Source organism: Fistularia commersonii, chromosome 11 (genome assembly GCF_037954325.1).
Source record: "Fistularia commersonii isolate RoL2024-O1a breed Wild chromosome 11, RoL_Fcom_v1.0, whole genome shotgun sequence".
NCBI lineage: Eukaryota > Metazoa > Chordata > Actinopteri > Syngnathiformes > Fistulariidae > Fistularia > Fistularia commersonii.
Genome location: NC_141294.1, coordinates 19,190,229 through 19,206,280, shown reverse-complemented (window position 1 = coordinate 19,206,280; position 16,052 = coordinate 19,190,229). Strand labels below are relative to the sequence as shown.

The 16,052-nt window shown below is 42.8% G+C and overlaps 1 protein-coding gene across 2 annotated transcripts in view; it reads left to right on the top strand.

Moving 5' to 3' along the window:
• Nucleotides 1–12,830, top strand: part of kcnn3 (potassium intermediate/small conductance calcium-activated channel, subfamily N, member 3) — a 60,912-nt gene extending 48,082 nt beyond the window's left edge. For both annotated transcript variants that reach the window (XM_086155737.1, XM_086155738.1), the window contains exons 7-10: nucleotides 1,844–1,954; nucleotides 8,069–8,196; nucleotides 9,127–9,196; nucleotides 12,058–12,830. In XM_086155737.1, the coding sequence (XP_086011863.1) occupies nucleotides 1,844–1,954; nucleotides 8,069–8,196; nucleotides 9,127–9,196; nucleotides 12,058–12,438 (690 nt within the window). In that variant the 3' untranslated portion in view covers nucleotides 12,439–12,830. The remainder of the gene's footprint in view (nucleotides 1–1,843; nucleotides 1,955–8,068; nucleotides 8,197–9,126; nucleotides 9,197–12,057) is intronic.
• The last annotated feature ends 3,222 nt before the right edge of the window (nucleotides 12,831–16,052 follow it).

Sequence of the window (16,052 nt, the reverse complement as noted above, 5' to 3'; positions counted from 1 at the left end):
CCACTGTTTCTGACATGAGAAGGAAGTTTTGAATCACAAGCAGCCCCCCCAACTCCTTCATCCTTCATCGCCCTGAAGCCCACGTGACCCGTGGGCTTCAGGGCCTCCTTCTGTCGGCTCCCCTCATATTTAATTTATAGCCGTGGAATAAACACAAACAGAGCCGACAGGCGCGGGTGCGCTTTGCGCTTCCTTGCAGAACCCAAGTTATTTTCGGAGAACCCCGTCTTTGTTGCACGTCGAGTCTTCCCCGACCCGTGTCCCAGGGAACCTTTTCGAGATCTGTGAAATATGGCGTCTGATCTGGAAGTGAAATGCGCTCTCTTCTTCCCCCCTCCTGGTTCCCCTCAGAGGGTTCTTCTCGGTCAGGCGAAGCTTTAGAATGCAAAAAAAACAATCTTTTTAGTTCCTCCTCCACTTCATACTTCGAATTTTCCAGCCCTGAGTAGCACTTCTTACTATCCAGACGCTACTTGAGGAGTTGGAAGTCCATCTGTCTACACCTGACAAGGTTGTTGTCCCTGTACATGTGGCCTTTTTAAAAAAAAGTGTTTTTTAGTATTTTTATATTTTCATATGATTGATCATTTTAGATAAAATTGTGAATTGAAGGAAAGGAGGATATCCTTGTTTGAGGACGTTGGAGTTGGAGGTCCCTCTATTTACTCCCGATGGGGTCGTTGTCACCATATGTGAAGCCATTAAAAAAATCAAATCTTTATTAGTATTTTTAGTTTGATGTGATCCATGATTTTAAATAAAGCTATTAATTGTAGTTAAAGAGAAAATCCCCTGATCCATGATTTTTAATAAAGCTATCAACTGGAGTTAAAGAGAAGGTCCTCATTTGAGGATGTTGGGTTTTGGAGGTCCATCTGTCCCAATGGTATTGTTGTCCCCTTACTAGTAGTCTTTCTAATGATAATCCTTATTCGTATTTGTACTTTGAGGTGTTGATAATTCTAAATTAAATTATTAATTGTAGTTAAGAAGACATCCTCATTTGGAGATAATGAACTTGAAGATCCATCTATTTACACCCAATGGACGTGGAGCCTTTTTTTAAAAAAAAACAAAACCTTTAGTAGTATTTGTATATTGACATGTCCATTGATTTTAAACAGTTATTAATTATCGTTTTGGGTGTCCTTGTTTGAGGACATTGTCTATTTAAAAAACCAGGGGATGTGGAGTCTTTTTTAAAAAAAAGTCTTTACTAGGGAACGTGAGAAATTATTTTAAATAAAGTTTTTAAATTGTAGTCGAGTAGGACGTCCAAAAATTCAGCTCGTATGAAAAAACTTTATTTAATATTTAATTCAAATGACACCCCCTCCTTGCTGTCAGAAAAAGGACAACCTTTTTTTTTCCGAAAAACGTAGCACTAACCCCGAACCGTCGCCCATCGTTGGACATCTTTTAAATCTTTTTAAAATTACCTTTAGCTTTTTCCGGAGGGATTTTCATGGATCCATATTTTTTTGGATCAATATATAACATTTCCGCAAATGTTCCACTTCCCACGAGGGGATGGATCGATCAACGGTCGGCTAATTAAAAAACAAACAACCAAAAAAAGTATTTATTAATTTCTCCCGTTGCTGATCCCCTGGTGTTCTGATTGGGGAAACATAGATGGGATCTCACACCAGATGGATTGGGAGTGAAAATAGACTTTGGCTCTGGAACGTGATGAGATCTGGATTTGGAACAGACCCTGTGGCCCCCCCTCCTTCTGCTCGTTCGTCCTCATCGCCTCCGCTCATCCGAGCGGAATCCCTCCTTCGAGGAAAAAAGAAAAAAAAAAAACATAGACTGACAGTGTGTCTCCCCCCAATCCCAGGGCGCGGGCTGTACGGCGCTGGTGGTTGCCGTGGTAGCCAGGAAGCTGGAGCTGACCAAAGCGGAGAAGCACGTGCACAACTTCATGATGGACACACAGCTCACCAAAAGGGTGTGTAGTGCACATTACTTGTTTGTGTATCTTTGTCTGTGTCATGTTTTTCCCACGTTTCATTTCTTCACATTTATTACCTTATGGCTAACTCACATATTTTATATACTGTACGTCTGTGTATGTCTGTGTGTATCTTTTTAGTTTATTTGGAATATTTTATTCACATATAACATATTTCTATCATCTTAAGTCGATTTTCAAAATGTTCATATTATATATATATATATATATATATATATGTGTGTGTGTGTGTGTGTTTGTGTGTGTGTGTGTATCTATGTATTTGATCCACTGCTGATTTTTCAGCTTTTCCCTCTTGCAAAGCATGTAGAGCTCTATAATTTTTATCAAAAGTACCCTTCAACTGTGACAGAATCTATGACAAAAATACAGAAAAACATATTGTATGATTTTTAGATATTTAATTTGCTTTTTATTGCATAACATAAGTATTTGATCACCCACCAACCAATAAGAATTGCAGCTCACACAGAGTTATTAGTTCTTCTTAGAGAAGCCCTCCTGTTGTCCATTTATTACCTGGATTAACTGCACCAGTTTGAACTCAATACCTGTAGAATAGACAACAAACTCTCAATCAAACTAACTCAAATCTCCCCACAATGGCCAAGACTAGAGAGCTGAGTAAGGACATCATGGATGCATCATGGATGCACAAAGCTGTGATGGGCCACAGGACAATACGAAAGCAGCTTGGAGAGAAGGCAACAACTGTTGGCAAACTGATCAGAAAATGGAAGAAGTTCAAGATGACGGTCAATCGCACGCAAGGTCCCCCTGCTCAAGCCAGCACATGTCAGGGCTGTCTCAAGTTTGCCAATGACCATCAGGATGATTCAGAGGAGGAATGGAAAAGGTCATGTGGTCCGATGAGACAAAAATAGAGCTTTGTGGTCGAAACATCACTCGCCATGTTTGGAGGAAGAAGAACGATGAGTGTGACCCCAAGAACAACATCCCAAGCCTGAAGAATGGAGGTGGAAACATCATTCTTTGGGGATGCTTTTCTGCAAAAGGGACAGGACGACTGCACCGTATTGAGGGGAGGATGGACTGGGCCATGTAGATCTTTGCCAACAACCTTGTTCCTTCAGTCAGAGCCTTGAAGATGGGTCGTGGCCGGGTCTTTCGGCATGACAATGACCCCAAACACACAGCTGGGGCAGCTAAGGAGTGGCTTCGTAAGAAGCATCTCAAGGTCCTGGAGTGGCCTAGCCAGTCTCCAGACCTGAACCCAATAGAAAATCTTTGGCTGGAGCTGGAAGTCTATATGGCCCTGCGACTGCTCTGAAACATGAAGGACCTGGAGAAGATCTGTATGGAGGAGTGGGCCTGAATCCCGGCTGCAGGGTGTGCAAACCTTCTCAAGAACTGCAGGAAACGTCTGATTCTGGAATTGCCAAGGAAGGTTTCTGTACCACATATGAAGTTCTGTTTTTCTGTTTTCCATCACTCACAGTTGAAGAGTAGCTATGATAAAAATGACAGATCTCTACATGCAGTTCTCCCCACTGTATATACTTTTTTTTTTTTTTTAATATACATATATATGTGCCCAAATAGAAATATGAATATATATAAATGTTTATATTCTGGTATGCATTTCCTTCTTCCCATTTCTTACAATGGGAAATCATTTAATGTGGGTCACTGAAGGTTATCCAGTTGGAGGAAGTGTTTCCGCCCCCGCCCTGCTGCCTTCTCTCCTCTCCTAAGCTCTGCCTCCTTCATCCCTCTGTCCTCCCATCACTCACTCACTCCCCCCTCTGTCCTCCTCAGGTCCTTTTCAATTTTTCATGGGGTCGAAAGACCCAGGGTTTTAAAAATAACTCTCCTATCAAATATGTAGGGTACATGATGGCAGCGGGGTATCTAAGTGATTGAGTGGGGTATCAGTAACTTCAGCGCTCGGGAAATATCGACATGACGGGACAGACCAGAGCATCTCATTTCCGCTGCTCAGGTGGACCTTGAACGCCTCACCGCTGTAGCACTTCAGTCCCAAAAGTTAGTAGTTATCTCAAGTAGCAGACACTCAACAAATTAAAGCAAATTACACCCAACATGCATTTGTTTTTGTTTTCATCTGTGCTAGCTATCATAGCTCACTAGCTTAAGTTGTCAGCTAGCTATCTGGCAAATGTGTTATCATGTTTGCAAACCTGCTAGCAGGGCATTTCAGTGGCACAGAGTCAAATTAACGCTGTTTTCAGGACCAAAACTTTCAGTATCTTTGTAGTTTTGCAAAAGAATAGCATTTAGCATTTGCAAAACAATGCTAGTTATGCAGCTACCCATTCACATACAACTACCACAATCCCCCAAAAAAACCTGCATTTTTTTTTTTTTTTAAAAAGCAGTATTTTTTGCATGTATTTGAGTAATCACCTGTTTACCATAAGTTCAGGATGGTACATTCCACATCAGCAGTCGCCCACAGTGAAAGAAGTAGTCGTCGGAGTCTCGGTTTTGCATCGCTCTGGTGATGCACAATCGTGATTGGTCAGCCTTCGTCACAGTAAGAAAAGAACACAAAGTACTTGGATTTACATAAATATATAATCACATGTGCATGTATGTATTTTTAAGATATCTTAAATGTGACCCATGTATGTGCTCCAAGGAGCGGGGGTTTCATTTTTTCTACAGAGGTGCCAGAGCTGCCAAAATGATAAATATGCAAACACCGATAAACAGAAGCTATAGGAAAAGACGCCGTTGTGACTCATTCATCGGTGAAAATCGCGTCCCCTTTCCTGGGCTGTATCCACAGCAACCCATGTGCATTTTTGAATGTTTTCACAGCTTAGTGATGCTAAAGCAAGTTGAATTTTGAACGTAATGGTTTTGCTTCACTTGGCAATAGCAATAGCAATTTAGCACGTCAGTTATTTGTTCATTTTATTCAAAGGTAAATACATGTATAATTAAATAGACATAAAGAGATAAAATTATAGAAAATAAGAAAAATAAGAAAAAATTAATCATGAAACTTTCCTTCCTCAAATCTCACTCTGTCTAGCGACAGCTAATGTACCAGCAGCATAATTAACAACTTTTAGCATAGCTCATAAAAGATCGTTAACTTTTTCAATTCAAGAACCAAAGTGTAGCAGCAGATAAGTAATAGATTGCCTGACACGCAAACGAAGCGAGACTCGGATGTTTGTTTTTTTCTCTTCATATAATGTTTTTCTCGACGTTTTTTTTTTTTCCCTCTCCCCAGAACACTTTTAGAAGTCCCCACGGTGCATTCATGGTTCCAGCCCCATCTGAGTGCTCTGAATGCACCGCAGGCTCGGTCTGCAACGCCTCCTCCGCGTTACGTCCCGGTCCGAGGGGGATCGATCTAATCCCTGGAGTCTGCAGTAAAAAATAACCCAAGAAGGAGGCTGGTTTATCTTTTTAATAGCGCCCGCTTTCATCTTTCTTTTTTAAATAATTTACATAGGACTACTACAGACATACATATATTACCTTTTTTCATCAAATATCATGCCCTCTTAATTTATCACGATTTAATCAAATCATTATTATCTGATACCACAATTCATGCTGCTTTTTTATATTTTCTTCATATTTTTCTTTTATTGGAGGATAATTGGTTTTGTCCGTGGAGGTTCTCAGTCATCCAAGTTAGGGTGAAGTCCTTGTCAAAATCTTTTCAGAAGCAACCGTAATGAATTTAAAAGAAATTCAGAACTCCAGTTTCTGTGGAAATGTTTTTATTTATTTGGATTTTTTTTGGCATGTTTTCCCTCCAAATTTTTTAAACTTTTTTTTTTTTTAATACATTTTTATTTTTTATTTTTTATTTTTTATTTTCCTAATTCTCCAGCTCATTTCTCAGTCTGTCCCTAATTTGTTGCTTATTTTTTCTAGACTTTGTAGATTTTTCAAGTTTATTTCTCCCAGTAATTTCTGGCTTTTGAACCATTCATCGATTTCATTTGAAATTAAAATATAACTTTGACCCGAATCTCTTGTTGGCCCTGAACACTCTGCCAGTGGTGGGTTCAGGGTCACCACAATAAATATCAACAATCCCTTTTTGACAAGTCCTCATGTTTTCCTGGTTCCTGCCTGGGTTGTCTCCATGTACTCCTGCTCAAGTTCTTTCCAGGTTCTCCAGGTTCATGCCTGGGTTCTCTTTGGGTTTCCTGGCCTGGACTCTTCCCAGGTTTCCCTGTTTCCTGCCTGTTCCTCCATGTTCCCATTTCAGGAGAATCTCTGTCTCTTTAGATCTATCTATTCATTTAATTTTTATTTTTAGAAATTGATATTTATTTATTAAAAAAAATCACAGCATGGATACATTTTCTTTTATTATTTAATTTTTCAATTTATCATTGATTGGGTTGAGGTAAACAACAGATTGAAATTTCATTTTTAAATCAGATTCTCTGTCTCTTCAAATCTATCTATTGATTTATACAGTACATTGTGGTCATTTAAATCCAATTACTTAACAAATTGAAAATAGCATTGAAAATGTTATCATTTAAGTTTCCCATGTTCTTCTGATCGAATCAAAGAAAAACAAAAAAATTACATTTAATACCCTTTGTAGCTTTGAAAAAGAAGATAAATGTGTGTGTGTGTGTGTGTGTGTGTGTGTGTGTGTGTGTGTGTGTGTGTGTGTGTGTGTGTGTGTGAAAGATATCGCGCACACACAGTATTTCAAACATTTCGTGCCCAAGCCCTGAACCTGTGATTGGTTGAAAACCAACCATGTGACCTCATTGTCTTTGTCACTGCAGACACATCTGGCTCCAGCACTCGCTAATATGCGTGTCATGTTCATGTCCATGTCCATGTCGGTGTGTGTGTGTGTGTGCGTGTGTGTGTGTGTGTGGGTTTGTGTGTGTGTGTATGTGTGTGTGTGTGTCTGTGAGCAGGCCCTTGACTGCGTTGGACCGGTGCTGATTAGCTGAGCTCCCCGGTTCCTTTGTGTTCCTCAGACGGTTATAATTGTTCTTTGTTCCTTCCTTACCATCCTTTTGAAGTCCCTCATTCAATTTATGCCCTCGCTGCGTCTTCACCCCATTTCCGTTCCCCCTCCAATCCCCACGACACCCGCGCCTTCCTCACTGCACATAAGGCCCCTCTATTGTAATTACATGGCAACGTGGCGACCCTGCGTACATCCCCGAAGCCCTCCCCTGTTTTAGCCTGACCCAATCAAAGATGGCTGCCGCAGACTCGCCTGGCCTCCATTGGTGACCATTTGAGTATAGTTTGATGAGGAGGGCCAATAGGAGGAAGCGTTGTTAGTTAGCTGAATGTCCTCCACTTCCCAACGTGGCGACCCTGCGTACATCCCTGAAGTCCTCCTCTGTTTTAGCCTGACCCAATCAAAGATGGCTGCCGCAGCCTCGCCTGGCCCTCCATTGGTGACCATTTGAGTATAGTTTGATGAAGAGGGCCAATAGGAGGAAGCGTTGTTAGTTAGCTGAATATCCTCCACTTCCCAGGTGGGAATCAAACTGACGACCTCCCAATCTGGGCCTCAGATATTGCACTGAGATATAAAGAGTGACGGTAAAGCAGGTTGGAGAAACCCATCGGTAACTGCTAGGTGTTAAAAACAACAAAGTGTAAAAGTTTGTGTTGGAAATCTCAGCACTTCATCCCCCTCTAGTGGTGCTGTTAGGTCACTGCATGTAACAAAACATTCATTCATTCATTATGTATGCCGCTTATCCAGCACTCAGGGGTCGCAGGGGTGCTGGACACCATCCCAACTGTGATTGGACGAGAGAATAGTGGTCACCCTGGACCGCCATTCACACTATTCACACTCTCATTCACGCATCACATAGAAACATACAATCATTGGCTCTCCCGCCATTGTTTTGAATATCATCACATTTAAACACTCCTTTTTATTTTCCGATATTTTACATTTTTATTTTGATTTCTACTCTTGTCCAATTTGTATCACTTATTGCTTTTTAGTAATGTAGGAAATTCGGAATCGACCTCGACGTATAACCTACTTTTGTGTTTTGTGCCTGTTGAACCATTTAATAATGGATTTGTTTGTTTCTGTCTGCGTGTGTGTGTGTATGTGTGCGCGCGCCTTGCCAGATAAAAAATGCAGCGGCCAACGTGCTGAGGGAGACGTGGCTCATCTACAAGCACACCAAGCTGATGAAGAAGATTGACCACTCCAGAGTCCGCAAGCATCAGCGGAAGTTCCTCCAGGCTATACACCAGTGAGAGTGCACACACACACACACACACACACACATACACACACACACACACACACACACACACAACGATACCCTTAAAATCAGCTGTACTCTCTATCCACTCACAAGTCGATATTACGCTGATAATCAGTTAAAGTGCATGAATCCCGATGCATGAGCGTCACCAACACACACATACACATTCACACTCACACATGCACACGCGCACACACGCTGCATCATAATCTGCTGAAGGACAGGGTCATAGCAGGTAACAGTCGCCATGTGGCTACGATCACCCATTGTACCGGGGCGGGGGTGAGATGATCCGATTCCACCTCACAGAACTGAACTGGACTTGCTGATTAAATTCTTTTTGCAACAACACACACACATACACACACACACACACACACACACATGCACACATCCCCCTATTCATCATTGAGCCTTCCCATTGAGACCCAACAGTAGTTATTGTAAACAATAATAACCTCCCCCTCTTCCTCCTCAGTCCCTGTGTGATTTTAATTCTTCTTCCGTTTCCAAACTTATTACAGTAGAAGGAGGGGGGGGCTAATCTTGCAGCGGCGCTTCATTAGCAACCCAAAGGGCCGGGGGGGCCTTTTTTTTTGTCTGAAAACATAGATTAGACCGTTACCTCGTTAAAGGCGAGTCTTTAATTGGAGCCGCTGCCACATTATTTATTTTATCTAAATTTATTCCCCCCCTCCGAAGTTCCCCTTATTTCCTCAAAGGTCCCCCCCCCCTTTTTTATCCTCTGATGTTTTTTTAATGCCTGTTAAATGGCGTGCATATCGCCGTGCTCGCAGGTGCAAATGAAAGGCAACCTGACATGGTGCGAATCCCCTTAGTCCCCTTCGCATCAATTGTCATTCCCTCACCAGGTTCATTTTGTGTGTATTTTTGTATGTGTGTGTGCGTTTGCAGATTACGCAGTGTGAAAATGGAGCAGCGTAAACTCAGCGATCAAGCCAACACGTTGGTGGACCTTTCAAAGGTGAGACACGCACACACCAGGGTAAACTTCACCATTATCTGTATCTATATCTGCATATATACCATTATCTTTATCAGCATATATGCCATTACATTATCTGAATCTACATCTGCATATATACCATTGTCTATATCAGCATATGTACCATTATTTATATCAGTATCTGCATATATACCGTTATCTTTATCTGCATATATACCATTATCTTTATCTGCATATATATCATTATCTATATCTATATCTGCATATATACCATGATATTTATCAGCATATATACCATTATCTATATCTTCATCGGCATAGATAACATTATCTACATCTTTATCGGCATATATATCAGCATATTTACCATTATTTATATTAATATCCTCATATATACAATGATCTTTAGCTGCATATAAACCATTATCTTTATCAGCATATACCATTATCTATATCTACATCTGCATATATACGATAATCTATATCTGCATACATGTAAACATACACTATACATATACTATATACATACACATATGTTGCTTGTGAAAGTATATAGAAAAAGTATACATATGGATATATATATATACGCATATATATGGAAATATATACGGTTTATACGAATACACACACATACTTGTATGTATGTAGCTGTGTGTTGAAATACAGTGGGGAGAATGAGTATTTGATCCACTGCTGATTTTTCAGCCTTTCCCTCTTACAAAGCATGTAGAGGTCTGTAACTTTTATCATAGATACTCTTCAACTGTGAGTGACACAATCTAAAACAAAAATCTAGATAATCACATTGTATGATTTTTATTGCATGACATAAGTACTTGATCACCTACCAACGAATAAGAATTGCGGCTCTCACAGACTTAGACTTATCAGTTCTTCTTTAAGACGCCCTTCTGTTCTCCAATCGTTACCTGGATTAACTGCACCAATTGAATTCGGTGCCTGTAGAAAAGACACCCGTCCACACACTCAATCAAACAAACTCCATCCTCTTCACAATGGCCAAGACCAGAGAGCTGTAGAAGGACATCAAGGATAAAATTGCAGACCTGCACAAGGCTGGGATGGGCTATAAGAAAATAGGCAAACAGCTTGGTGAGAAGGAAACAACTGTTTGCAAATTGATCAGAAAATGGAAGAAGTTCAAGACTGTCAATCGCACGCAAGGTCCCCCCTGCTCAAGCCAGCACATGTCCAGGCCTGTCTCAAGTTTGCCAGTGACCATCTTGATGATCCAGAGGAGGAATGGAAGAAGGTCATGTGGTCTGATGAGACAAAAGTAGAGCTTTTTGGTCTCTTGCCGTGTTTGGAGGAAGAAGGAGGATGAGTACGACCCCAAGAACAACATCCCAAGCGTGAAGCATGGAGGTGGAAACATCATTCTTTGGGGATGCTTTTCTGCAAAGGGGACAGGACGACTGCACCGTAGTATTGAAGGGAGGATGGATGGAGACATGTATCGCAAGATCTTTGCCAACAACCTCGTTCCCTTAGTCAGAGCCTTGAAGATGGGTCGGGGCTGGGTCGTCCGGCATGACAACGACCCCAAACACACAGCCAGGGCAGCTAAGGAGTGGCTCTGTAAGAAGCATCTCAAGGTCCTGGAGTGACCCAGCCAGTCTCCAGACCTGAACCCAATAGAAACAGAAGAGCTGGAAGTCCATATGGCCCAGCGACTGCCCCGGAACATGAAGGACCTGGTGAAGGTCTGTATGGAGGAATGGGCTAGAATCCCAGCTGCAGGGTGTGCAAACCTGCTCAAGAACTACAGGAAACGTCTGATTCTGGAATTGCCAACAAAGGTTTCTGTAGCAAATATGAAGTTCTGTTTTTCTGATGTATCAAATACTTATGTCATGCAATAAAATGCAAATCAATTATTTAAAAATCATACAATGTGATTTTCTTGATTTTTGTTTTGGATTATTTTATTTTGATTGAGTGTGTGGATAGGTGTCAGGTGTCTTTTCTACAGGTAAGGAATTCAAACTGTTGCAATTAATCCAGGTAATGAGTGGAGAACAGGAAGGCTTCATAAACTAATAGGTCTGTGAGAGCCAGAATTCCTACTGGTTGTAGGTGATTAAATACATATGTCATGCAATAAAAATCATACAATGTGATTATTTGGATTTTTGTTTTAGATTCCATCACTCACAGTTGAAGAGTATGATAAAAATGACAGACCTCTACATGCTTTGCAAGCGGGAAAAGCTGAAAAATCAGCAGTGAATCAAACACTTGTTCTCCCCACTGTATGTTCACATAATCTACAATATGTATTATATGACAATTTACCCTGAAAACTACCAAAAACTGCAACCCCACCCCCCAAAAAAACTTTCGAAGTAGACTAGATTAAAATAATCCATAATCCATGTGTGTGTTTGCCACCACATTTACACACACCCACACACACAAACACACACACACACACACACACATAAGGCAGGATCCTTGCATTGCCACCCCCTGCCCCCCCCCCTTCTCCTAGCAACCAGAACAAGGGATGACGGAGAGGGAGAGAGAGAGAGGGAGGCCGGAGATAAAGGAGATGAGGAGAAAAGCGTTTGCGCCGTTCGCCGTGTGGGAGTGAGGATGTGAGAGCGCACGTGCGCACGCACACCTCCTTTCATTTCCCCTCCTCCCCCAGCCTCCCTTATATATTCTCTCGTTTCTCAACCCACACGCGGAGGCTTCCCCTCCGGCCTCTCCTCTGCCGCCACTCCCTCCTGAACATCTCTGCCCCCCATCCTTTCTCTTCGTAGTCGCGTTTCATTAAAGCTGCCCTTTGCGATTCCCGGTATCTTCCTCGCCGTGCCGCTGACTCATCCTCCTCCTCCTCCTCTTCATCTTTGCAGATGCAGAGCGTCATGTACGAGCTCATGTCCGAGCTAAACGACCGCAGCGAGGACCTGGAGCGCCAGATGCTGTCACTGGAGCAGCGGGTGGAGCAGCTCACCGCCGGCTTCAACGCCCTGCCCGCCCACCTCTCGGCCACCCTCAGCGCCCAGCACGCAGCCCTGGTGCACCTCCTCCGCGAGCGGGATGCCGCCGTGGTGCCGCTCTCCCCCGCCGCACCGCTGACTTCCTCGACCTGCGTCCCACCGGTCCAGGTGGGTCCTCCTCCCGCGCCGCCGCCGCCGGTCCAGGCCTCCTCCCTGGCCCTGGAGCCTCCTCTGGCGGCGCCGCCTCCAAGCCTGGACGCAGACGCGGGAAACACCTGCACCTCCAGCTGCTGAGGCCGAGGAGGTGGGGTCCTCCGCCCGTGATGGAGGCCACAGCGAGAAAAGCGGTCGTGGGACAAAGACAGACGATGAGGCGTGTTAGGAACTTTTTTTTTCTTTTAGGAGGAGCAAAAGGAAATCGACGAAATGAAGACTGAAATAAAGGTGTGTGCGGGGGAAGGTGGAGGGAAGGGGTGTGACAGGAAGGTGAAAAAGAAAAATGGAGGCGCAGTGGGGGTGAGGAGGAGGACGACGCCGAAGAGGATGCCGAGACATCGGGAGGAATAATTACAAGAACTCAGAGCTCCTTAATGGAATCCACCCCCCTCCAAAAAACTGAATAAAAGCCTTTATCTCTCTCCCTCTCCCTCTCTCTCTCCCTCTCTCTCTCTCTCTCCCTCTCTCTCTCTCTCTCTCTCTCTCTCTCTCTCTCTCTCTCTCTCCCTCTCTCTCTCTCTCTATCGCCCCTCATCAGGAATTAATGACCATGACTTTTTATCCTGAGCGATGTATTTTCTATCTGAACTCTTTAAGTGTGTGTTAACAAGCATCCCTTTAACAGAAAGTTCAATCAATATGACCACGGTATATATATATATGTATATATATATACATATATATACATATGTGATAAAAAGAAACATGCACACACACACATAATAGTGGCACGCACTACACTCGCACACACACATGCACATGCACGCACGCACACGAGTGACGTCCGCACAGCCGGATGCGGCGCGAAAGAAGATGAATAAAAAAATCTGCAAAGCTAACAGACGATACAGCCAAACGTTCCCTTGAGCACTGCCAGGAATTCACAAATTAAAGAAAATATATAATTATATGTATATATGTTTAATTATTTATATTTATAAAATTATATATATGATTATGTAATTATATATATATGATTCATATATATTAAATCATATTTATATATGCTAATTCATATATATATATATATATAATTTAAAAAAATATATACAATGATATACAATTTTACATTTTACATATACACACACACACATATATGTCTAATAGTTCGAAACCACTAATCGCCTAACTAGGTTTTTAACCAGGGGTTTTTCATGTAAGAGGCTGCCGACCCCTCCACCCCCGCACCCTACGCCCCCTTTAACTTTTATGGATTTAATAAGTTCCCAGACGCTGCTGGGATGGCGATAATGTCATTTGATCCCAGAGAAACTCGACAATTAAGCCGAGGTTGCATAATGTGACTGTTTGAACTCAACACCCCCCTCCCCGTCTGGGATGTTGGGGGGGGGGGGCATTGGAGTCTCATTTCCTGTTTTAAAGTTAGCCTATCATCCGCTTCCTGTTTCCATGAGTTTTTTTCCAGACACTTGTATAATTCTAGGGTTTGGCCACAAGGGGGCTGGGCCGGTTTCCTGTTTCAACTTCCTCAATCTCCCGCGATTCCAACGTTTTTTATTTGTTTTTGGCGTAATTTATTCCCGTCATTTTCCTGTTACGTTATGACGGAAATAAATCTGCTATTTGTCAGACCATCCGTCCCGCCTTTCAGATTCAAAGGAGGACGAGAAACAGCACACCAGAATATATCTAATTATCAGTTGAATTTCGGATTTTGGACCAAAAGCCGGACTTCAGTTAACAGCTTCGGCGTCCCCTTGGTTTTAACCCCTACATGTCTGGTTCGGTTCCTCAGCAGAGAACGGCAGGACAGGATATACGCAGGGCTAAAAGCTAGCTGTTAGCCACAGCGTTCTCCAAACGTTTACACTGGTGACAGTAGCATTGCATTGAATTTTGCTCTGTTAGCTAATAGCCATAGCTGCTGCACTCCTGCACCCCAACCCCAGAACGTCATTGTCAGGCTAGCTGTGTTAGCTTCTGCCTCTGAAAACTACAATCTTCAAAAAAAAAAAAGGCTAGTCAGTTAGCCGGTTAGCAGCTAATAACACCTTCTGCCTATTGGGGGGGAGGGGGGGGGGGGGCAAGCAAGACAATCTCGGTTCTCTTTTCTATTCCAGATTTCTAACCTCCCCACAAACGGTGACACTGCCACCTTTTCCCGATCAGCCAATTGGATGGCGTCGGTTTCCTGGGCGCCACCACGCCACCTGCCATCCACCTTCGACGTCTCCTGCCCGTCTTTATCTGCAACTATTGTCAGTTAGCCATTTTTGGCCATTTGCTGGGTCTTAGTTAAACACCTTTTCCGCGACGCGCCTGCGCTCCCATTTCGAAAGCACTGCCCCGAACACTCTTTTTTTCTCGGTCACTTAAACTTCCAGGGGCGGACACTCACTCACATGCACATGCACACACATACACACACACACACACATGCACACACATGCACACACCTCAACAACCAAAGTGCTCTCTCTTAAATGGACTTCAATAAGAGGCAGGGAACGCCGCTGTCACTAGAGGGGAGGGGGAAGGAGGATGGCGTTGGTGGTTGGGAGTCTGGGGGGGAGTGGGAGTGGGAGTGGGAGTGGAGGGTGGCAGATTATCTCCACAATATTTCCCGAGGGGGGGGGGCTTGCAACAATGCTGTATATGGGCTGCTCTTCGCCGCTTTTATAATTTAGACGGAGGTGGACGACGGCGAGTGCCACCTTATGATGGATAGGAAGCTGGTAGGGGGGCGGTGATGGAGGAAGTGGGGGTAGTTTGGGGGTCAAAAATAAGAAAAAAGAAAAAGCTACACTTTGCATTAGAGACAACATGGGGGAAACTGTCTTATAGCGACACGCTGTGGCCGGAATACTGAATTACATGCGCTCGGATTATTGTACAGTATGCTGTTGATGAAATCTAGCTTTGTATTGCTTAGTATTTTCTACCATTACTATTAAACGCAGTCATAGCTGATATTACCATAGTATTCCAACCCATTCGTCATATGATAACGATACATGTATTAATGATACGCCGAATAATTATCAACGAGGGAAGTGCCGTTTGAGGTTAAAATTATTTTGTAATTTTATTTTACCAGAGAGAATTAATAAAAGTATATATCTATAACATTAAACCTTCCCAATCAACGTGTTTTTTTTTTATTCCTCCGTTATTTAGATGAGGATATTAATCATGACAACTTATGATTTTTTTTTTTCTTTGACATTATCTATTTTTATTTTTTATTTTTCCCACTGTAATGTTGCATTTCAGGCCATTTGTACAGAGGACAAAAGCTTCCCGGTTGAAAACAAGTAACAACGTGCCTCCACGAGTAAGTAATTACAAACTAATAATTAAACTGTTGTTGTTGTTGTTAGCTGCTTCCGCCTCGCAGCTAGAAGATCCGTAGTTGGATTTTCACAGGGGGAGGCCTTTCCATGAGGAGGCTCCTCGCATCTGCGTGGGCTTACTCTGGGTTCTCGGGGTTCCTCCCACGTTCCAAACACATTGGCAACCCGGACATGTGAATGAAAAGGTGATTAACCGAATGGCTCTATTTCAGGTGTGTTTTAATGTCTCCATGACGCATGAATGCATGAATGATTGTATGTCTCTATGTACATGATACATGAACGAGAGAGACCGACTCGTAGACTCACTGATATTCCTTCCGTTCCGATGATGCAGACGAAGCGAAGTTGTACAAAGAATCAAACGTCCCATTTTTT